Below are 25225 nucleotides of genomic sequence, written 5' to 3'. Positions count from 1 at the left end.
ATGAGCTGTTGCACTGAAGATCTCTCAAATCCACAGTTACAGTGTAAGAGAAGAGAAGGAAACCAGCTTTTCCACATCACTTCTCAACAAATAAAGCATCACCCCAAACTTCCCAGTCATGATAACATCAAAATCAGTATCCAATTCCTAATCATGAAAGGTGGCTGAAGCAAACTTTCATATTTGTATCTAGATCTCATTTTTAAAATGTCTGCAGAAAACCCAGTCTGAAGTATCAATATAACATCAAATTCCAGATTAAAAATATCACTACTGAATTCATTAAGTAATCTCCAAAGCATGGTCCAAGGGTTGCAGAGCCTTCCCCTGGAGGTGAATGCAGATAAAATACAGTGTGGGGACTGCCTTGAAACAGGAGAAAAGCAGACAGGGTCGTCATGACAACAGTAGGATTACCCCAGGTAACAAAACTAAGGCAGGAAAAGAAAGAACAGCAAGACAAGATTTAAGCAGAAAACAGTTCATTAATTGCACAGACACTCCAGCCTGTCTCCCTGTTGGGGGTTTATAATACAGAGATTGTTTCTCGCTGGGATATGGCAAAGGGATTGATAGTTTTTGTTAAAGGACAAAGATAATAGCCACAAACGTGACATAGAGCAACAGTCAGAAAAATAAATTAATAAATAAACCCATAAAAAGTCTGCTTCTTGATTCTCATGAAGCCTTGCAGAGGAAGGGATTGGCTTCACTTGGACTCCTTTGTTTTTAGTCAGCAGTTCAGAATTTCGTGGATAAACTGGATTTTGTTTTTTTAGGTGCCAAACATCCTGACCTCCTAGCTGTGAAGAAATTTCAAGGCAATTTCTCCAAACTCCTCTTTCAAGACTTTGTCTAGAGACAGGAAGTTGAAGACCATTGGGGAAAAAAAATATTAAAATTGTGGCCAGCACATTGCTAAGAATTAGAGCAAGTCAGTTGTAGAGGCCTGAGGAAATCAATTTATAAAGGTCTCCCCACCAGCCCTAGACCAGTGCGATGATAGCATCGATCTGAAGCTCTCTCTATGGTCCTCTTCTTGGGATTATTTCTGTGTATTCAAAAACACCTGAAAGCCACCCCTCTTAGAGTTTTTTGTCCATGCGTCGCTCCACAGCTTGTAGCAATAGCTCAGAGTACTGTTCCAGTAAAGCTAGTGTCTGCTCGTCTCCCAAACTCTTGGGACTCGGTAGACTGGCACCACATCCCTCGTTCAGTGGGCTAGTGGTATCTTGTGGCTTCGCCGGTACTTCCTTAACCTTTGGAAGCACTTCCTCATCCTTCAGAGAGTCCAATTCTTTCTTCATTGAGGAGAATGTTTCTGTCAGGAGGCCTGCTATTTTATCTTTGTCAGTAGAAGACTCCGTATCATTTAACACCTGAAAATAGAGAGGGAAAAGAAGAAAAAAAAAGACTGCATTGGGGTTTAGGTAAAGCACCAAGAAAGCAGTTTCAGCCCTTTAGGGAAGTGAAGCCATGAAGATTTGCAGACCACTCAAGTGTCCTTTTCTTCAACATTCGAGACTGCCAATTTAGTCATATAGCAGGGCATGCATCCAATACTGCTAGTCACGTAAAATCCAGAGGCATTACTCCAATAGGACAGAGATGGGAAGCACATTTTCAGGTAGTGTTCCACTTATACTGGATCTAAGGAGGTGTTGTGTTTCCCAGCTGCAGCACAGGGCCACGCTCTCCTTTTCTTCCCATCTGCCAGATGCAGTGGGTCACAGGAACAGAGCTAGGTCAGAGAGCTAACGCAAGTGCTAAGGCCAGGGCTGCAGAGGACCACATGGCAGAGGCTCACTGCGGAAGTTTCACGGTCATTACAGGAGACTTGACAGATCAGTGCTAAGCAAAGAAACAAAGAGCTGTGATATTGCTCGGCACGTAACACTGGTCTGGCAGCGAGAGGGACAGGCGAGTGGTTGCGTGTTCCCTCTCACAGCTGGATTCCCATGGTATCTCACATTTGCTAATCCTTTTCCCAGGCATCAAAGACAGAGAACAGATGGGGATAATAAAACTTAAACCTCCTATAATATTTCATATCTCTGAAGCACTGTATAAATATTAACTAATTCCTTAATATCCCTTTGAAAAAGAGAGTACTGTTATCTTCAGTTTACAGATAGGCTAAACAGACTGAAAAGTTAATTGATTTGCTCAGAGTACCATAGCAAGCCATTGGAAAATCCAAAAATTGGAAATCAGTTCTTGCCTCCCCGGTTTAAGCTTAAGGTGCAGTCAAGTGGACAATCAGGCAGCTTGTGTCACTGAACACCCAGCCAAGAGCACACCTTGAGCCAGCAAGGACATACATTGGATGCTCGCGGGCTGTAAAGCCAACCTACCGTAACAGAGCCCATGTCTGAGGTCACTCACCATGCGGTAAAGATGAATGGCTTTGCGCATGCTGTCCTGGAGCTCGGATACCACGTGCTCACACTGCTCTATGCTGATGCATGATTCTGAAGGGGAGGAAAAAATAAAAACCCAAACTAAGGCACAGTCACACTCCAATATCTGTGATCTCACAGTTGAGTAAGAGAACATTTTTTAATATATATTTGAAAGACCATGTGTACATACTTCTCATTCAATTTTTAGGGCTGGTTTGAGCCAATCATTAAACGGGCAAGTTCTACATGAGCTTTCCTTCATACTGCCTAGAGATGCTGCTTGTTTCAAACATTCCTATTTTTCCAGTCTTTAGCATCTCCAAAGTCAGTAATGGTTTTTCTCAGATCGCACATTTTTGTTACAGTCAAGGACAATCACACATTACTCATGCCATTCTCACCTATAAAGTCAAGTTTGAATGGAGGCTTCCAGTGGCAAAAGGGATTGAGCTGAAGAGCCTCTAAATTTAGCCTCCACCCAGTCAGAAATCTATATGCTCCCCCTCATGTATCCTTCTGCACAGCGTACAACTATGCACTGAGGATGAAGGATTATACTGAATTACTACAGTGTTCTCTAGTGAGGCCTGAGGTCCAGAGGAGTGTTGACAAACTCAGTCACAACAGAATCACATTTCTGAGCAACCCAAGATATGCACTGCTGATACAACATAATTCCAAAATGAAAAATAAAAGCAACCAACTGAAGGACACCATCATCTGCCTGCCCCCACCAGATATTATCTCCAAAGCATCAGAGTTGAAGGCCTGCAATGTTTTAATAAAATAAACACTTCCATGAGTTAGACATAAACCATGAACAAAGACATAGACGCACACACACAATCTGCAGTTATCTTCAAATTGCAAAGGCCTGGACAAGGATCATTTGACTTCCTTTAGTTACCTAAAAAGAAAACTTGGTCACATTAGCACTATTATCTCTGCAATTCTAAGAACGTCATCTTTGAACAGGCTGGAGGGGACCTTAGCTAATTTTATGAATACATCTAGATGATGTATAAACAAATACAGCTAGAAAAACATCTGTTTATATGTAAACACACACATTGAGAAGAACAAAGGGGCACGAACAAATCCTTCCACCTGCATTTTTTTGTTCCCAAATCACTCAATCTTGTAGAGTTTGACCACAGTGGGCTTCATTGCAGTCCAAGATTCTTGCCTTTTTTTTTTCCCCCCCTGCCCCTCCTCTTCCCCTCTTTTTGTTTTAAACCCAGCTGTTTCTTCTCATGATCATTTCTGGATTTCTCCTCTGATCATGCTTTTTATGCTGGTCTCCAGCTCTGTAAGCTGCCAGCCTGGAGAAGGGTCACAAATATAACATAAATGCTTGAGTAATAGGCATTTTCTGCCTTTTGAATGCACAGAGCAGAAGCCCTTCAGAAACCAGCAGAGAATATTAAACACAGCAACAGTATTAAGCACATCTACAGCTTTTTAACTGTAGATGTCAAAAGGCTTTAACAAAAACAATTAAGAGTCTTTATCTGCAGCTGTTATACAGGCAGAAAAATGGAAGGACAGAAAAATTAAGTGGAAACCCAAAGTCACAGAGCAAGTCAGAAGCAGAACAGGTCTCTTGTCAACCCTACCGTTCTAATCTAACTGCCACACTACAATCCACAGAAGCCACAGTAAATTGTTCACAGCAATAGCCAACTTGGATCTAAACAGCTTTGCCAGCAGCTACCACTAAAAATTTGGGCAACATGGTCTGCAAGAAGCTGAAGGCCAACAGCTGTCTGCTGAGAAAAAAAAAAAACACAGGGGATCCACTGCTCTAAATAGTCCTAACTCACTAAAGGATGCTGCTAAATATTTGGTCAGGGCGTACCGTGTATTGGGGGCTGCTTAAAAAAAAAAAATCAAAAAAAAAAAACCCCAAAAACAAAAAACAAACCACGAAACACCACCACTGCTGAAAAAAAAATTGCTCTTTCTCTGCACTATCTGTGCTAATTCTGCAAGCAAAGATTCCTAGCAACTGACCGAAAACCATGTGATATGTAGTTTGATTCCCAAGACTAGAAGAGAAAACTCAGCCTAAAGAGTACAGACAACTGGATTGTTACTTCTCTGCTGTAGAATGTGATTCCACAGCTCCAGGCTGCATCTGCTGCTGCAGGAAACCTCACTCCTCTGAGGGCAGGGTCTCAAAGTTTCAGATGCACTCACTGTTCTACGGAGCAGCTACCCTATGGTATAAGAACAGCAGGTTCCTCAGAAAAAACACCACATTTCCTGTTTCGTGTAAGAGTACTTCAATCTTAGGGCATTTGATCCCTCTAGAAATGCAAAAATAAAAATAACAGCGCATCAAAACCAGATTATCTTTCTGCAGTGCTTTGGTGCAGAAATATTGCGCTTAACCATTGCGATGAATGGCACCACAGAAGGTAATCAATTGGGGGATTACAGAAGTATCCCTTCTCAGGTATGAATAAGAACAACATAGCAAAAGGAATTACAAACTGTGCACTGTATAGCCCCCTGAAGGTACAGGGTATCAGTGCAGTGGTTAACATCCAGCTTCCTACTGCACAACTCAGCTGAGTATTTCAGGAAGGCATCTTTCCTTTCAAGTTGTGACACAAAAGAAAGACCTCTGGAGGTCTGCTGTGGGACTAAACTATGTTTCCTCTGCCACTGGAGGTTTTCCCTCGCCTTGGAGGGCAGGATTTTTGCTTCAGTTTGAAGTTACCTGCTAGTTTTCATTTGCTTGAAGTTACTTTAAACCAAGGCCTGTAACAGATCCAAGAGCTGTTTTCAGCAGGTAAAACAGTTTCCCACCTTGCACTTTTTCTCCAAATGACAGATAATTAAAAAATTAATCTGTGGTTTTTATGCTCACACCCAAAGGCTAGGCCTGCACGTGCACTGCACACCCAGTTTGCAGACATGTCCTCAAAGCACAGCGACAGCAGCACAGGCTTTCTCGCTCTCATAGTTGGCTATAGCAAGGAACTCACCTTGGTCAAGCAAGAACCTTCTAGACCCTGCACACTTAACACATTACCAAAGCAAAGCCTGAGCTGCCTGGTATAACTTCACTTTCACTATTATCTGTGCTCGCTAGGTTGAGCTGGCACATATTGGCCTGCACCTTCATCTGCTGGTCAGACCTGCTCTGAGAGGGGCATCACGGGGGATGTGACCTACCCATTGACGGGGATTCCCAGCACATCAGCTTTTACCATTGACCAGAAAGAGGTCTGAGCCCCTCTCTGAGGTCTACAAAACATTGAGCTAAAAAAGACCTTCAGACACAAGACCCAGAGGAAAAGGAAATTAAAGACTGAGAAAAAGATGTCAGGTTGAAGAAGTGTCTCACCATTGAGGGGATGGCTTATGGAACGAGACAGGTGCAGACAGGACGAGACAGGCCAGAAGCTGGACGTAAAGAAATGTGATGGGATCGTGAAGCGGTTCACAAAGACAGGAGACAGAAGGGGGAAGATAAGAGATGGGTATCCATGCACACCTGAGACCTGTGCCGAGGCAGTTATAGCTGTAGGAGACCTCGGCCTGATGGGGTCTAGTGGGCAAAGTCCAGGTTGGTTGTCTAGCACACAGGCGATGCCGGTGGTCCTCTCCCTGCACCTGGGCAGTGTGCCCTCAGGAGACCTTAGGTGCTGGCCCTCTGACAACTCCCTCAGTTTTGGATTAGTGACCCCTGGCTCATCCTGGCAACCTGTCCTTGAGACTGGGCTCTCCTTAGCAAGTCCTGTTGGGATCTCTCTACCAGGAACCAGAGACCCAGCAGATTGATTCTCCCTCTTGGACGCTCGGACCTCAGGAAAAGAGGGTTTCTTTTTACAGGCTCCAGCAGGTGACTGCGGAGACTGTGGCTCAAGCAGGGTTTTTGTTTTGGTAGTGGGTGAGAAGGAGGCCAGTGTGGGTCTATCAGGCAATGGCTTGGGAATGTCAAGAATCAGATGTGCTCGGTTTGATGATGCCAACTTGCTGTGGAAGGATTTGGGAGATGAGCAGTTTACAACTGGCTGAAGTGCTGGTTTCACTGGAACATTTTCTTTCACTGGTAGCTTAATCTTCTCAGCATCTGCTGTGGAACTAAACTGTGTCTTCTCTGCCACTGGAGGGCTAGTCCTCTCATCAGTCAACATTTCAGTGGAGTAACCAAGGTACAGATTTTCCCCTACAGATATGCTCCTTGACATCTTAGCCCGGAAGCTGGTCGTGGGGTTCATGTAGGACTTTGGTTTTGAAGCCCTGACATCTTTGGCCAGCAGAGCACCAGATCCATCCATCTTCAACATACTGGCTGATAACACCCTGCAATTGTTAGGTCTGGGATCCTTCTCAACCACCAAAAGAGTCTGAGGACGCTGCTTGGCAGAGGATGCCACTCCAGGACCCTTATCTGTAAAAATGAAACAGACAAACATACCAAAAATAGACAAGAGCCTGCAGTGAATTCCAACATCGGAAAGTAACAGAGCTGCTCCAGCCTATATGGCTCAGCTCAGCCCATGAGAGAGGTGTACAGAACCACTACTTCAGGTTACTATCACCAAGCCTCAACAGCTTTCTTTTTTGGCCATCCCTGATCCTGCTTACACACTGCTGCTTACCTGATGAGAGAGACTTGTTCTTAAAGTGTATGGCCAGAAGACCTCAGACCACTATGACCGTTAACTCAGAGGCCACAGGAAGCAGGCAAAAACTTCTTTATGATGTTGCAGTGATAAGGTGTTTGGTTTGTGTTTTTTTTAAAAACAGAGTGCTTATTCACAGTTCACGAGTTGATTGTTTCAAAAGTTCTTTCACATAGAGGGCAAGGATACAGTAAGCTCCCTGTTACTGTCTCCTCCTTCCCTCTTTCTCTCCTCCCCACCCTGGGGAGCTTCAGTCTTGGCCTAGGGCAACCACCCACAGCAAGAGAGAATTTCTTTGCAAATAGTTCATTTCACCCTTGGCATCACTCCTCCCACAGCTGCCAGACAAATATCAGAGACTGATAATTAGGAGACCAGCATCTGCATTACAAATTAAAAATATTTTCCCTTGGCAGGCTAAGAGTTAGAAGACATGCAAAGCCTGTAGCTCAGAACACAAAAACACAAGCTTAATTTAAATCTCTACTCAAGCTCAAATCTTCCTGTTTCATTCTCAGGTTTATACCATCATTCCAGCCTATGTCCTTACCCTCATGAACGAGGTCGTGAACTGACTGTGCCTTTCTCATCACTGCATTCACAGGGCCTTCTGGAAAGGATGCAATAACCCGTCCAGGAGCCATACCAACTCTGCTGGCCTCCAAAGCTGATCTGCGTTTTTTCTGGACGTAAACAGCCCGACTTGAATTTACACTCTCCAGGAGCTGGCTGTTCTCCAATGCATCACCAGGATGGCTGCTGCCGTTTTTCAACAGGTCTGGTGTAAACCGATTGGTCTGGGTTGGCGGCTCAATGGGCTTTGAATCCAGTATCAGATTTGATGAAGAGAGTGACAATCGTCTAGAGAATATGATAACAAAATCCCAGTTAAAACAAGTAAGTATGTTGCCCTGGACAAAAAGGCACACACATTAAGCCAGTTTCTCTGGGATAAAGACCCCTTCCCTGTCTGGATTTAAGTAAAAAATGCCCTAGACTGTTACCACTTCATTCTACTCGTCCCTGGAAGCACTGGTCTTCAGGCATTTGACCTTAGGCTGTGTGATCACAAACAGCATTGGGTCACTGTTTCCAGGGAGAACACTGTAAAAGGTGAAGGCAAAAGAGAAGGAAAAATTCCAGGCAGAGGGAAGACTGGGAAAAGTCAGGTCAGGTCTTTTCTCTCAGCTCACCTTGCTAACAATGAAATCTTTTCAGTTCTAAGGTACTCTAAGAGAATGTAATTATACTTTCTTAACTTTATGAAAGCATAATTACTAGGAAAGCTGGTCAGTATCTTCAAGAGGAAAGCCTAATTTCTCTTCCTCTCCACTTCAGACAAGCACAGTGGGCTTACTTTGGAAAGGAGGCAACTTTCAATCTGGCATGTTTGAACAGCTGATCAGATTAAAAGCCCAAAGGTTTTTATAACCTAAAACTACCTCTCTTGTTACATCTCTAGGGCACCAGTGACTTCCTTCACTCACCATTGCAACTCTCCAGAAGCTTACACAATAGCTAATCATGGGCTTTCTTCCCAAACTTCCCATACAGTCCCAATGCAAGACAGACTAAGAGATGCTCCTGACAGCAGCAACAGCAGCTGAATACAACAATGACAAAAAAATCTCCCTAACATGGTGAATCTAGACACAACTGGTGAAGCATAGAAGATGTACTCAAATCCGCTTAGTCCTATACAATGAAATTAATTTGAGCTGAGACTTCAGATTGTAATTTTAGAGGAATACAGGAGTATTTGTGTGTTTTAAACATTTATGAACCCAAATCAACAAAAGTATTTTACCTCATTTTTTACTCATTTTTTTGTTTCTGTTTGTTTTCTTGAGATTTTTTTTTTAAACAACAAGGGAAACAACTTGGAGAGGCCTTTTGGGGTGCTTTAGGTTTGAGGTTTTTTTGGAAGATTAATATCCCCGTGAGGCTTTGTATGAGACACCAGAGCACCCTGTGAAGGCATGGGACTGAGAAACAAAGCTGAGTAAGAAAGGACTGTAAAACAAAGGCGAAGTTGACAAGCCTACTTTCATTGTCCAAGCTGAATGAAATGCAAAAGAATAAACAGAGCATAAACAGTGACGAGTAAATTAGATGATTAGTGATTCCTCCAACTCAATCAATCAAGGCATTAATCATGAAACAATTAAGCACATTGTTGAAATAGGAAAAAGAACAAAACAACAGTGTTGCTTCAGGAAGAATCAGAACAGCTAAAGTGACACAGGATGGCCTGTTCAAATCACCAGGGTCTGCAACCAGCCTGCCAGGTGCTATGCTAACACTTTGCTGTGCCTAGGCACACCAAAGCCAGAAGTTTGCTCAACTATTTTGACCCAGGGCCCAGCACGAGACCTACTCACACTAGTAAAAATAGACACAGAAACACTCGAAACAAGCAGAGCCATACCTGAGAGCCGGTGACTGGGAAAGAAAACGAGAGGAAATGCTGAGATTTTCAGTTCTTTCCAGATTCCTACATGAGCCACCTAAAAATTTTGGTTAAAGGGGAGAGAAAAAGGGAGCAGTTTAGTTACAGAACAAATATTCTGACGCATGCAATTTCTTATCACAGAGACTATCAAATGTTCCCCCATATCCAAGGGGATTTTTTGAGCTAAAGCCACAGAGAATGAAATAATTTTACTGCCTCTGCCTTTTCTGTTCTACTTAGATTACTCTGCCTTAAACTGCTACTCTCCCTAAGGGTACGCCTCCTCCTTTTTCGCTTCCCTTTGTGTCCTGTCCTGCCTGTAGGACTGTGAGGCAGTGGCATCAAGCAGAAAACAAACCAATCAAAGGAGGAAAAAAGAAAAAAAAAAACCAAAATAAAACAGATAACTCACACAGATATTGCTGCCTGCAACCATTATCAATTCTAAAGATACGCTTTTTTCTGGAGTTGGTCGATAAAGACTAACAAGCTCCTTTGCCACTCTGATGTCTCCTCTTATTCTCTCCCTCCACCCAGCATTTCAGCCTTTTCTTTTGTGACATTTGTTATGCCCCAATACACCACTAGAGGCCACTACATGTCACCTGCGGGGGGGCGAACAGACAGCACATACCTTCCTACACAACAGGGAAAACTAGTCTGGGAACAAGAGAACGGCTCTTCGGGATTCCAGGGACAATAGTTAACCCAAACTGACACAGGCTCCAGTCTCATCCACACAAACTTAAACACAGACCGATGGAGTTAACAGATGTCGCTCTTTTTAGGCCTCTCTGCAGCGGTTCCCCATTTTTGCCCCTGTGTATGCACCCCCCCACGAAAGCCTAGCAGAACTTGTAGCCTGGTTTGATTTACACAGGGGACAAATCTGGAATGACCTCACAAAGTGTCCCCACAAAGCAGAGAGCTGTACCTTTTCCATCAGTGCCACCCAGGGTCCCAAAATGCTGCTTGAGGAACTTCTCCTGATCGGGGGTCTGGGGGATTTCTCTCTCTGGCATGCTAGTACCAACGTCCTCCTCTCCTTCCTCTCCCTCCAGGTCTGAGATGCCATCCACACTTAGGGGCTCAGTGCTTTCAGAATCTGGGAAAAGGCAGAAAAACACAGTACTGTAATAGCATAATCACAGTAACATTAGCCAGGTTAAAAAAAAAAAAAAAGTACTCAGCAAAGATGTTAAATCGAACCTAGAATGTTAAAGCAGAAGCCAGTCAGCATTAAATGTAATTCTCTAATCTACTACATCCCACAAACAGCATAGCCTATAGGATAATCAATTCTAAACCTGCCTCCTTGCCTAGCAAGTAAAAGAAAGTCAAAGGTGCACAAGCAAAGTGCACTTTAACCAACTCCTGCTTCTGCAGTGGCTTTACTGAGGTGCCTGTTCAAATGCATCTGAATCTTTACAGCAATACCAGCAAGACTAATAGGAGTGTGACTTCAGTTCAGCTCGTGAAGAGGATCAAGTATTAGAGATCTGGATAGCAACATGGCACAGAACCACCCCAGCAAGTTTCTGCAGTGTTCCACATCACATACAAATACATTTACAATGTCTTTGCATCTTACCTTCATTTGGATGGTCTGGGCTGGACAGACGACTGCTGCTGTAATCTACAGAGCAGGCACTGTCAGGACTGTGTTTGTCTGGGCATCCATTACTGTGATAACCTCTACTTAACTTCCCGTGGGGCAATGCTTTTACCTGGAACTCACTACAAGAGAGACAGGAAAGATACAGCACCAGAAGAGATATTTGCTGTACAGGTAAAGAACACATTCTAATTTTAATAAGGCCTTACCTGTGTTAGTAACACCTTTGATTACAAAAGTAAGGCTTTAAAGAGAAAAAGAAGTTGATTTCTCTCATCATTAAACAGTATATTTTTTGCATTTCATTAAGCTTGGACAGTGAAGTCTCAAGGGGACTGTCTGACTTTCTGGGCATTGTCAGCTTTCCATGATCACCAGGCACCAGCACAGCACTGCCCTGGCCTGATTTCCAGCACAGGTGAGGAACAAATGTAGAGGTCCATGTAATGAAAAAGGGACTGAATTCAGGCCTGTACCTGCTTGATAGAAACTCCAGTTTGCCACAGATATGAGCCCTAATGTACTATTTTTTCCATGTTTATGCTTTGAGCATCTTCTGTGTTGCAGAACAGAGAAGATTCTGGGTTTAAGCAAGACTAATTTACTGAAGAACATCGTACAAAAACACAGTATTGTAAGGACAGGGGTTCCTGATTTCTGTTCTGATTTCACGAGTCTTATTTTGTGAAATGACACCAGCACCATTCTTTTGCCTGATGCATGAGGACTTCAGTTTTCCACTTTATTAAATACTCTGGTTTCATATGTGCTCCAATGCAAGGCAGGATGCAGAAGTCACTGAACGGAACTGAATGGCAATTGCCCCTGGCAGCTTGCAAACTCTGTATACATTGAGATGTGTCCAGTCCATATCCAATATCACCAGAGGACCTCCCTTTCTTATGTGATGGAGCAGCACATGGGGCTGCTCTGTCCAAATGTTATCATAATAAAATAAAAAATGTAAATAAAGAGAAACTGGGAGAAACCTAGCAGCTTCAACTGCAAAATCTTGGCATGCACTCTTGCGTAAAAGCCTGTCTAAAGCTATCAGCCCACTCTTTGTAACAGAGCAGGAGGAGACAGAGGAAATTAAACAGCTATTAGCGTCAGGTTAAGAGGGGAAGGGAAGAATAAAATTCAGAGAAGGAAAAAAAATGGAGCACAGAATGAAACAGAAAATTAAGTGAAGTAAAACTAAAACAGAAAAAACAGCAGAGGAAGAAAAAAGGTCTACACTGTCTGCAGTGTCCTTTTCAATTCCATCTATCTCATGCAAGTCATTCTGTTTCCCATAAAAGGGTCATCACATGCTACATTTGTTAAATTCTTGCCCAATTAGGTTTGAAAATGTCATAAATAATAGTGTCCTGTCATTTCTCCTGGGCAGATGTTTCACTGCCATGTATACATCACTGTTGGGTGGTTTTCCAGCTTCCAAGTTTTCCCTTGCTTATTTCAACCCAGACAAGGGAGAAAGCAAAAAGGCTGCTCCCAAGTTGTTTATTCAACAAAAAAAAAACTTGGAGAAGGCTGCTAATGTGCAGTTTCCTCAGATGAAAGATTATTTTAATGGTGCCTTCTTAGTTTCAGATTCCCTTAGCATCAGGCTGGCACAAAACTCTCAACTAAACATGCCTGGCATTAATCAGGCAGTAAGTCAACTCATCCAAGTTACCACACAAGCTGCAAGCAAACTAAACCAGAAATGTCTAAGCCATGCACAGCAGAGAGCTTATTTTTAACCTGCTAGGGTCTGTGGGATGTATTTCATCTTGCTCAGGATAGATTACACACTCCTCACTCTCAGAAGGTTCCAGTTCCTGAGGGAAAATCCCCTCTTCACAAGACACAAGCCGAATCACTTGGGGTCGCACACAAGGCCGGTTATCTTGGGGAGATACTGAGCTGCCAACCTGGTTTAAAAAGAGAGAAAGTTAGATATTAACAGTGTTTTTCCTTAAGTCAGCTTAAGTCAAGTGCTGTGCAGAGCTAGAAAGTACACATTATAGCACACAATATGATAAGAAATCTGAGATCAGAAAACACAGCACTCCTATGTGTTTCCTGTTCCTTTACTAAACTTGACGGACTACTGCTGTACTTTCCTATTTTGTTTCCTCTTTGCAATCCCCTAAAATTCTCTGGTAAAGTACTGGATTCCTTATCCCTCTCTGACGACATATCAGGAGTGTAAGCCATGTGGAAGCAGGTTCTTCCATTACCTTCTATAGACTGATCATACATAATTCAGAGAAGTCTGTGGGCCACAGCTGCAAAACACTGATTTACTGCACGCAACAAGCCCAGTCCTCTTCTCAGTCACACAGTAATAAAGGAAGGAAAAACTCTAATGAAGTTAGGCACCAGGACAGACTGCTACTGGAAAACAGGCATTAGCTTTCTGAGGTATGAGCACACATTACTTGCTGTGACCCATCAATACAAAGATCAAAGAGAACTTAATAATCTAGCACAGTCCACAACTAAGGGCATCCACATTTCAGTGGCTACTGGAGTCAAGAAACTGCACCCCAGCAGAGTGAGCTAACAGGTAATCAGGTACATGTCTGTCATTCTGAGCTCAAGTTCTCAGCTTGTTTTTGACATAAATAATCAAAGAGCTAAAAGAAAACATGAGGTCTTCCCTGTCATTGGAAAGAAACCTTGATCCCCTATGGGCTCTGTCATACATTGGCAGAGTCATACATTGCAGGAGTACTAACTACAAAAGAGTTATCTAAACAAGTTTCTCAGAAGGCACTTACAGCCACCTCTAATGATATAAAGGACAGCATCAGGTAGTAATAAATGTAGGTAATAATAAACAGAGGCAGGGCAGATTCACTGAAGAGTAGATTCACCTCCTCAGAGTAGTAGTGCCCTTACTTTGTTGATGTGCACAGGAAGATCTGCCTGCTCCTCTCTGTCATCCCCATTGCTGTTTTGAGACAGCGAGTCTCGACTTGGAGAACGGGAAACAGAGAAAGACTCCAACTGACGCAAGTCAAGCATGGATTTCACAGTCATCTCTATGTTGCTGGTTGGCTGGGACCAGCGCCCACGTTGCCGGGGCATCTTGCTCATTGGTGCCTCTGAGCGCTGGATGGCCGCTATCTCTTTGGCCTGAAGGAAATCGAAAGAAAGACAGTCTTAGGGACTGAGTTCTGCTGATGGAAAAACCGGAGAGAAAGTACAAGACACACAGAAAAACACAATTATGTCCATCTCCATAAAAGCCCCAAAGCTGTCTGTGAGACAGCTTAAAATTCCTCCCTTAATCATAAAGCATCAAGTAAAGATGATACTTTTGTTGCTGCGTCTTGCATAGCTGAACATTTAAATGCCTTGCTCGGATCCAAGTATATAATGAGCTTCAGCACCACATGAGATTCAGGCGAGACATGAAGGGGCAAAATCATCACATCTGATGGGAAGACACTGATGTAAAAATCCCAAGTGAAACTATCTCTTAAACTAGGCTCTATTTTGCCATCCCCAAGTCATTCATCACAGAGAGGCTTCTCAATGGTTTCCCACCACAGCTGCACCTTTTCCACCAGTGTGAACAAAGTTTTTAATTTTAATCTCCATGAGAATTTCTTTTCCAGCTTCCCTATGACAAGAAATACAATTGAAAGGTTTAGCAACTCACCCTTCTCATTTCCCAATGGGAAAGGCTCCTTGAGAGGGTAAGGTCTGGATCTGGAAAGGGAAAAAAGATATATATCTAATTGACATCCTTGGCCAGCAGTCCAGCTTTTTAAAGACCTCTCACCTCATCTTTCCTCAAAGGCAGCATTCGTACACCTTTTGAACCAGCAGACCGCTGTCAACACATGCTTTCCTATAGACTACCAAATCGTTGTATCAAAGTTTTAATGGAGACGTACTGTTTTATATAAGATTTTCACTGACTCAGCAGACCCATTGCAGAACACTTGTCACACTGCAGTGGCCCACCAAAGGCTTGGGAAAAAACCCTGCTCCAATACACTGTAGCATCTGTGGTAAAAATACCTCAAATTAGCAATGGTAATCTCTACTGTAAGTTTGATCAGATATCTGTAGAATGCCCCATGAGATCTCTTTTGGCATCTGTGAACTTCTAATAACTTGTAGACCCAAGCCCAGGACACTAATTCAAAATTTGTTTGGCCAGCTGGAACTAGCCAGAAACTTGGCAATTTAACAACTGAATTTCTAATCAGAGAACTCCAAAATGTACCCCTCTTCAGATGCAGGAATGGGCAACTGCACATTACCCACAGGTGTCGAGCTATCTGTTTCTGTCTTGGTCTTTCTCTTTCTGCCCATATCCTGTTATCCCTAAGCCAGTGTAGATCATCTTCTCCCTGCTTCACATTTTTCTCCATCTCTGCCCATGCCCCTCTCCCATGTATACCTGAGTCTCTCTCAGTGTTGCAGTTGGACTGAATATGGAAAGACTGCAGCCCACGTAACTCATCTTCATCATTCCCTTCATCTTCACCATCCTTGTCGCTGTCTGATGACAGGGCAGGCACAGAGGACAGGGCAGAGATGGACTCGTGCCTGGGAGGCAGGAATTGGAAGGAGTATTACAGTCTGTCTCAAGACTTGCCCACCATTTCAATCCTTACACCAGGCAGTTCTCCACCTTATCTCCATCCACACTCAGCAGGCTGCATCAACTCCCCCAGACAGCCCTCGCTCTAGCAAAACCCACTGCTGAGAAACAGGGCAAGTTAAACCCTGCAAAGCGTGTAGAGCCTGCCACAGCAATTGTCTCGTATGTGTGGAAGGATGACAGAAATCAGAACAGAAGTAAACGAGTCTGAGAAAGTCAAGTGGAATGAAACTTGGCCTTCCATTCCAGGCCCCGCCAACTGATAAGGTCAATATGGTAGAGTATATTTGAAAGACAAATATTTTTCCCACCCTTAAGCATTTCCTCTCTGGAAATGTTTTACACATTAAAAATGTCATAGAGATACTCCCTGTTTGACAGCAATTGGGTCAGTGGCAAATTATCACATAAGAGACAGGTTCATATCAAGGATTGCACCACACAGAACCTGAAGGCACAGCCCCCAACACCATAAGAGCATCGTGCTGCCTCTTTCAGCCTTCAGGCACAAGGAATAATGTAAAACATATTTTGGGCAGATCTTTAATCAAAGTAGATCAGACAAGTGTTTCCACACAGACCTTGGAGGCACTCCCAACACAGAATTCTCCAATACCAATCAAAGACAGTTACCAACACCAAACTCTATCTTCCCTCTTTCTTCTCCTCTAACCCTTTCTCCCCTCACCCCTTCACACAACACAACTAAATAAACTAACCCACTTTGGACAGTAATTGAGTAAATGAAGAATCCTTAGCAAATAAATTTGAGTAGCGCCCATGACATGGCCTTCAGCTAGAGTGCCAAACTCATCATTAGTGACATTTATAGAGTATCACTGGTGGGTGTTGAATGCCAAGCATTATTCATTAAATAAAAATAGCTCATCCACAAATACAGAGCAACCTGGTGAGGGACCAACTTCTCTTGCAGCTGACAGATAGCAGGCAGTATTGAAACATGGTTAGAAGTAGTTAAGGTATTTTAATCTTTTCTCTTCCCATACAGTGGCAGAACATTAATTTCCATTTTATTAGGAGTGGCTGGGCAATAACTACCCAATCCTTTCAGATGAGCTTTGAGGTGTTCTGGAAAAAGAATGAAACTGACTGTAGTCTGCAGAGTCCTCCAGTAAAACAGTTTCATGTTGGCTGTCCTCACCTACTTTGGAAGAGACTGACAAACTCAAATGTCATCTTTTCTACTGTTTCTTGTGTGTCCAGGTTCTTGTGTCTAAGCAAGTGAAACCCAACAAAGTTCAGGCACCACAGTGCGTTTGAGGTTATGCCATGTTTCATCCTACGAGGTATATTACATTTATATATGGTAGGCAATATTAACTTTCTGTCAGTGACTTTGATAGTATCCTTCTGCTTGTATTCATCCTGGTTGTTTGACGAGTTTATTGAGGAAGAAGGGTTGGATTATTAGACATTTTAACATCTAACTGTTTGAATAGCTCACCATGATGAGGTGATATGGCAAGGCAAGGTTATGTGTTTGTTAAACTCCTGCAGGTACTGTCATTGGTGTAAATGGAGAAGGGAGGATTGCTATTGATGTGTTTTATGTTACAAATAGAAAGATGGGCCCCGTCCATCAGATGGTGACTGACAAAATTAGTAAGGAGGAAAAAAGTATGTTCCAATATCCTCAAAGGAGCTGAGGAAGAGGATGCAAAACGTATTTTGGAAGTTGGATGGGTGTTTTTTCATACCTCACAGGAAATGCCAAACAAATTATGAAGTCGCATGTGTTTGATATAAATGTAAGGTTATCTTGCATTATCCCAGCAAAAATTCACACCCCCCTTCCACATCCTGCTTTTCACAACTCAAGTGTGCTTTTCAAACTCAGTCCTATGACTTGAAAGGACATAACTGAATGGGGTTTTCAAAAGGATCTTCAGCCCACTGACTTGAAACTGAGATAGTCCTGCAAATGAAACCTAGGTTCACAAGGTCTTGAGCATTTTAACTGTTGTGCTTGCCCAAGTCAATCCCTCAATTTGGACTTCACTACTTTCTCCTTTCTTTCCCTGTCTTCCTCTGTACACTTTGGATTTTCTGCTAAGCCCCTCTGTTGCCCACATCTCCTCAACGCTCCTCAGTTCTTGTTCATGCTTAGATGGAAGTCAGAGTAATGTAGGGTGAGGTTTCAAGCACGGGATCTGCTTCCAAATAAGCACCACACAAGAGCATTTTGAAAGTGAAGGAGTAAGACTTCTGGGTTTTACTGAATTCCTGCTCAGAGTGGGTTAAGTCAAACCTCAACAAAGCATCATTATACCAGAATGAATGTTTCAGAGTAGCTATTCCAGAACAGCACGTACAGACACGTCCAATTCTCATGATACATGTGACTCACTTAGAGCAAGGCTTTTAATTGTCCTTACTCTTTTCTTCCTTTGGTGAGGAACTATCCCATTCTAGTACCATGCTTAGATCTTGTTCTGTACGGATGGCAGAGTCAGTTGCACTTCAGCCTCTAGTTTTTGAAGGGTCTGCCAGTACGGGGTCAATGGCAGGGAAGGACTTTCAGTTAGAAAGTCTTCAGGACACATATATAGACTTAAAAGTGCCACATGTCTTTATGGAGTTCTAGTATTAAGACATCTGATATTAGGTACTCTGTATTCTTTTGCATGTCCTGAATTCAACCCTTCTTTCTTTCCTTAAAACAAAACAAAACAGACAAGAACGGCAACTATCCATTTAAAGAGGTATGTCATCAGCATTCTCACTCTGATCTTGTGCTACATAAACTCTCAGCTTTAGGGGCACATTTATGAAACATCCCATGTGGTAGGGATCACTAGCAGATTGTCTCCCCTCCCTGCCCAAATGCCTAAGGGTTTTAAAAAAGAAAGTTACCCTGCTTTTCCCCACAGAAAGATCACGGTGCTGCTGACTTCAGAGTTTGCCTGGTGTTATAATTGCAGTAGTTCAGCACAGGCTCAGGCACCACTTCTGATCTAGCATCAAAAGCCTACCCCATTCTGAGCCCTGGAAACCGCACAGCTTTCCTAGACTGAACCAAAGCCTCACTGAGAATTTGATAAGGAGCTCTTCTTTCCAAATATATCTGAGGGCACACAGTACTACTTCAGCATACGCATATAAGTTTTAGATAATTTAATTTGGATAACATTTCTATCTCCTGCTATTTATACTAGAGCTTCAATGAAAGTCACAGAAAAAGTGACTTTTAAAATTAAAAGAATACAAATGGTCAGCTAAAACATGACTATAAGCCCTGCAAACATTCCACAGAAAAGTCAATTTAAAACTTCCCTTCCAAAAATTTGAGACAAGCTTTTCTAAACAATAAATGCATACTTGGATCAAAATCAAAACCCTATTAAAAGGCCTTTACATGGTTTCTTCTCTGAAAATACAAATGCCTCAAAACCAAAATGTACCAGCAGTATCAGCTGTGTATAAGTTCTATTATCCCAAACAATCAAAGCTCCTCATGTTCAGCAGATGAGAGAAAAGCACACATCTGCAATTATCGCAACCAGAGACAGACCTGAAAGGCTCTCAGGGGCACTATGGAGAACTGAGGGTCATACAGGTTAGATTAGTTACAAAATAATCCAATGTCCGATACAGGCAAGTCAGAGAAATCCTTCAGAGGAGAAAGTTTAATCTTTCTAGAAGTTGTTGCAGGGACTGAAAATGCTGGGACTCTTCAGTTTGGAGAAAAGGTTGGATGGAGAAAGGTTATGATAAAGTTTTACAAAACCGTGGGGACTACAGATAGCTGGATGCAGAACAATAGTTCACCAGAGATCACAATATTCAGAAGCAGGGAGTTTTCAACAAAACCAGCAGGAGTGTGGTTTAACAGAGACAAAAAAAGTCCTTCTTTCCACAGAAAGCAGCAAACTCCGGGAACTTGTCACCAAAAGGAGGTTGCAGAGGCAAACAATACTACAAAGTTCAAAAGGATTTACACAAATGCAGTGGACAATGGGTCCATGATCAAATACTAAAGGGAACAGGTAGAGATGTACCTCCTGACATCCCTGATATAACAAATGAGCATGAGGCAAACGGACCGCAAAGGTTCATATAGCAAGGCTCACACAGTGTCTCACTGAATAGCATCTTCCATTGCCATTGTCACAGGCAGAATACTGGGCTTCACAGACCACTGGTTTGACCCAGAAAGGCATCTTCTGTGTGTTTACACTCCAGACGTTACTCACCTGGGCCAATCCCTGCACTGCCAGTCACAGCTGGATACAGACAGCACTGTCCTGAATTGGAAATCTTCAGCTCCCCACTGCTTTCTCAGCTCGGTTTTGTTTCCCCAGTATTATTTTAAGCATTCATCCTGTCATACACTCATACTATGGAACTAGTAGAATGCATTACTTCCCCCACCAAATTCTAGCAATACCGTTCTAGAGAAAATCTAGTAGAACAAATGACATATCACCAGGCAGGGAGCTTGCATATACCACTGTGAGTCCTTTTGAGACCACAGTTTTACACCGCAAGATGCAACCCAACTCTTCACAGCAACCTACACAAGACAGACTTTGGAAACACAACCAGAACAGATACAGGGCATCTAGAAAACCAATCTTACTCAAGTTCATTAGTTTTCCTTTTCCCACCTCAGTAATGCTGGTCCAATAGGCTCTTCCTCCATATTCAGTCCCAGTCCAAAACACTCTGGAGTTACGTCTTTGCTGATCTCCTGTGACCACAGTGGTCGATCAAAACTGAAAACAAGCTTTCAACGCTGACCAAACAAGTAGATTCCAGGCTTGTGAAGAGGTTACCAAACAAGTTTAATAAAGTTCTGGGCTTGGCGTGGCACGAACACCGCCCTTCAGCAAGCGTCTGTGACAGAAACAATATCACCTAATACAGAAGAGGACTGGGATTATCTGTCACAGGCTGAGCCTCGGTAGGGTAAGGCTGCAGCTGCTGGAATAATGGAGAGTCTGCTATAAAAAGCACATTGCTTAACAGCTCCAGAATTTTGGCTAGAAAAAAGGCTTCCTGAGTTCTCCCAGCATCATTACCGAAAGCACTTATTAGTCAAGACTCGTTTCAAGAATGAGCAGATCAAGACTTTCCCAAATGAAACTATGCAGACAGACTTGTTTCAACATTACTTACTCCCAAAGGGAGTGGGAAGGTCTTTGCGATACTCAACACAACCACCGATGCGGTAAAGTCCTCCAATGCTTTGGCACTTTCATATCCAGAACTCAATTTGTAGTCATTTGCAAGTAGAAAAATTGTGGGACATAGCATCAAAAAATCTGTGATTATCCTTTTTTCCCCCGCTTTGATCCATATCAGCCCAGTCAGGACTCTTTCCTGCATTGCTTACAGTCAAATTAGTCTCAGCTACTTACTAACTACAGAGAAACCAAATACATTACACTAACAATCCATAATCCCCTGTCACTCTTGTTCTGTCTAAAAACAGGGTCTGTGTTTAAGCACCACTTTTTAAAGAAAGGTCACCAGATAAATTTAGATCTATTTGGTTTGTAGACTGTGGAAGTTTGTTTTTAGACATGCTGTTTACCGAGCAAAAAATATTATTTAGCTGCCAAGAACTTTTCCCATGGAATTAATTTTTATATTTATTATTCATGATATAATTATTTTTAGGTGACCTGTTTCAAAGCCCCCAGAAAATAGTTAACAAAGAAACAGCACAACTGTAAGGACTCTTTCAGAATTACAATCAACATGGCAAACTCGTACAGCTCACAGGTGTTCTTCAGTACTGACACCGCAGAAAACAGCCTTTACATTGCATTCAGCCTAGATCCAGAGAACTTTATTCATGAAGGAGCAAGGCTTCCCTGGTGGGATGCTGTGTACCAGTGTCAGTATTGCTATGTAAACTGCTTATTAAAGTTTCTGACCACATCATTAAACTAAATTAAGACACAAGGGTCATTGCATACACATTGCAATCAGCGAAGCAACACTAAGTAAGTCTGTCTGGAACATCACAGTCAAGCTTCTATATCCAGAGAAGGGGGTCACAAAAAACATGGCAAATCCAACAGAAGAATAAGAGAACTTTTGGAAGACACTAACAGTGAAGACAGCAGAAACTTTACAGTTAAATCCCAGTGCTACACTTTTCACATTAAGCCCTACAAAGCCAGCCACCTCTTCTTAGTCTCTTACTCTGCTCACCTCATGAGTCCAGCTGTCTTGTGCGGAGGAGACTTTTCTGCCTGCTTCCCTCTCTGCTTCATGTCAGACAGTCGCTGCCGCATGTTGATGGTCATCTCTGAACTCAGACGCCAGATGAAGATACAGCTGAAAGAGGGAAAGGTGAGGCTGGCGTCAAGTCTCAGTTCAGCTTATTGACATTATCAATCCCCACTGCAGAGGCAAACAAGAGCCCTTCTGTCTGTGGCGGGGAGAGACACATGCAGAAACAGCTTCAGAGAAACTCAATCCCATCATAAGCCTCATGACAAAAGGGTGAAACCTGCCTGGCAAAGACTCCCTGTGGCCGAGAGCAACTGCAGAGATATTTGCACAGATTCATCTCTGATCCTGTACCTTTATTTGACTATCTGACCAGCTGCTGAAGGAAATGCCAAAACAAGTCCCTCCATGGTCAGCAGGATAAGCGAAGCTTATAGATGTCCTCTGCATCCTCTAACAGTGGCTACATTGCAGCCTCCGATTGCAACTACCCCCACGGGCAAGGCCTTCCTAATGCCGCCATCCCATGAAGGCTATGTGGTGGAATAACGGTTCAGTTTGTGTGGCAGTACTTTTTGCAGTCAGGGTGCTTCTAATATTTTACTTGAACTCCCTCCAGGAAACTTCTAAGGAACTTGAATTTGGTCAATGAATTCAAAAAGTGTTTGAGAGAGGGAAACAGTGTGATCTCATTGGTCTCATTTTCTTCAAAAATCTGGCTAAAAAATAATAAAGAATTCCTCATCACATAAGAATACTGTATCTCATCTCCAGCTACTAGAAAGTAAAATGACCAGCATTTTCTTTGAAATTTAACCTCAGTGCTAACTAATTCTTTTCATCTCACCCATCTTTCCTGTCTAGCTGGGTATACTTACACTGATGTAGAAACAGAGGTGGTACTTTTGCTATCACTTATAAAATCCTGCACCCTGCTTTGGAATCCAAACAGGATTTAATCCAGTTCTTCAAGACCCATCAGTGCCACCATACTCCAATTCACAAAGGAGTTTTCAATGAGAGGCTTTCCCCTCTTCCTTGCTAGTCTGTAAAAATTCATTTGCTCTGCCATTTTGAACAATGACCATGAACTTTGGTCTCCCTGACCTGAGGCAAATGCTGAAAGAACCAGGATCCTGAATGCCTGCACCTTCTCCTTTTTTTCCACTCTCATGAGAAGACATTTCAAAAGGTTTTTATTTCCGTATCAGACAAAAAGAAAACAGGAACCCCACTTTGCAGTCTGTGGAGATTTTAACGAAAGAAAGAAAAATTCCCTTCTTGTTCCCAGTGCCGCTCCCTTTGTGACAAAGCTCAGGAGCATCATTCCCAGCTACTGAAATCACACACAGACGCTTCCCATCAACAGCAAACACACTGTCATCCTCCCTCCCCAGTTTTTCAGCCAGGGGAAAGTGGTGAGGCACTGCATCTGGGAGCTATGGCAACTCAGGGCAGGCAGCTGCTTCCCCTCCAGCAGCAGCTCTCTCGAACATAACAGCGACCATAATCTGCTGCTGAGAAAATAGTGAAAAGCAGGAAACAAAATTCAGAAAGAAAATCTGGCTTGTTCTTTTATCCCACCCCCACAGCTATCAAACCTAGAGATAAGCAGCAAACAGTATGAACTTGTAAACACATTAGCATTCAACACTAAGCTCTACAGAAACATACTCCCACCTACCCCTTTTGCTGCTTTCCCCCCCCCCCCCCCCCCCCCTACTTTTCTCACATGGGCTTCACAGTCCTTGCACCCTTCCTCATCTCCATTTTTCTTTCTATTCTCAGTTTTATTCTTTGCACATGCTGCTGTGTGTGAACAGACTGTTTGCCCTGTTCTCCTTTGAAAAACATGCTTTCTTGTCTCCTTACAGCAAAGTTCTTCGTGAATCCTTTCCTCACTTCTCATCCACCTCCTCCACACCCTTAGTGAAGAAAATGACCCTTTCGCTCATGGAAATGACCAACAAGGAAACGTTGCACTAAATCACAAGGATCACTGGGGACCTCAAACCTTCCATGTTTCTGGAATTTATCAGAAATCCACAACAAAAGGACTCTCTCTTCTGCAACTTTCCCCCTAATCTAATCTATATACACACATGAAAGGTAAAGAAAGAGGAAAACCTAATTATTCACTTTTTACTGAAAGACAGAAATAACCAACTGATGTGATTTAAGGTCTTGTATGTTCTGTAACAACTCACCCTCTCAAACTCTTTTTCCAGTTCAATTGCGTTTTATTAATAGAAGAGACAGAAAGAAAGAGAATCTGGGTTGCTCTGGCCTTGAAATAGCACTCCAGGAACCATCCTTCTCAAAGGAAAAATTTTATTCGGTTCAGCTGATTTAAGTATTCACTGATTCCAGAAGTAGTGGGTCCACTCACCGCTACAATCATGGTATTAGGCATATATTCTCCTTTTCCCCTTGGGCTCAGTCTGGTGACTACCTAAGCTTTTGGTGAACTGATTTATCTCACTAAATCAGCAGAAAACTCTGCTGGAGCGGGGTGCGTGTGCTGATGTAGTGACCTGAATCAGCTTAATGAGGGGTCAGTGGCACCACAGCTGACTCAGGGGAGTGGGGAAGAGGACCATATGGACAGCAGCAAAGCGTGGGGACAGGCCTGTCCCTTTGGCTGCTAGACAGGCTCATTCACCTGGTGAAACCTTACCAACAGGAATACTCTAAGACAAAGTTTTGGCACCACTGGTCGGAATATCACAAGCTGCCTTACATTACAGACCTGAAGGCTGGTAAGGAAACAGGCCACATCCTTGTCTCCTTTCCAGCAGGGAATAGTACCTACACTCAAAAAACCACAAGGGAAGTACTTCACATGGGCGTCTCATTCCATGGAAGGATAATATAAGCTCTGTGAGCTTTGCCACCAGCACACATTTAGGATTCAGAAAGCTCTGAGGTTTCTTTGGAATTCATAAAACATCCCTCATTAAAAAAAATATATACTACCTTCCTTCAGGACACATGTTAAACCCAGGGTGAGATGGCATGAGCTGATATCACAAACAAGCAAATCCCTCTTACCTGTCACCAGAAACAGAGATCAGATGTTTGCAGTCATTACTGAATTTCATCCCAGTTACAATCTCTGTGTGAAATAAAGCACAAGGGAAAAAAACCAACTTTCCCTGAATCATTCCAATAGGCAGAAGAGATCATTAGCCAAATAGCCTATACGTGCTCAGTAACTCAAATTCTGATTAAAGTCAACACACTTCACAGATCAATATGCCCAAATACCATAACCATTTAACAAAGAATCTAGGCTTGACATGG

General features: G+C 42.8%; 1 protein-coding gene across 1 annotated transcript in view; it reads right to left on the bottom strand.

Moving 5' to 3' along the window:
* Positions 1-862: 862 nt before the first annotated feature.
* The window catches only part of MAPKBP1 (mitogen-activated protein kinase binding protein 1), a gene marked incomplete at its 5' end in the record, with an annotated part of 68645 nt that continues 44282 nt past the window's right edge, over positions 863-25225 (bottom strand). Inside the window, 13 exon segments of the mRNA XM_009710460.1 lie at positions 863-1379; positions 2386-2471; positions 5908-6807; positions 7593-7903; positions 9471-9549; positions 10429-10599; positions 11086-11231; positions 12856-13025; positions 13999-14235; positions 14765-14814; positions 15515-15663; positions 21902-22027; positions 24974-25037. Of these exon segments, the coding sequence (XP_009708762.1) occupies positions 1086-1379; positions 2386-2471; positions 5908-6807; positions 7593-7903; positions 9471-9549; positions 10429-10599; positions 11086-11231; positions 12856-13025; positions 13999-14235; positions 14765-14814; positions 15515-15663; positions 21902-22027; positions 24974-25037 (2783 nt within the window).

The sequence above is a fragment of the Cariama cristata genome, unplaced genomic scaffold (assembly GCF_000690535.1).
Source record: "Cariama cristata isolate BGI_N322 unplaced genomic scaffold, ASM69053v1 scaffold22351, whole genome shotgun sequence".
Lineage (NCBI taxonomy): Eukaryota > Metazoa > Chordata > Aves > Cariamiformes > Cariamidae > Cariama > Cariama cristata.
The sequence above is the reverse complement of the archived record's forward strand: the minus strand, read 5'-3'. Positions and strand labels throughout refer to the sequence as shown.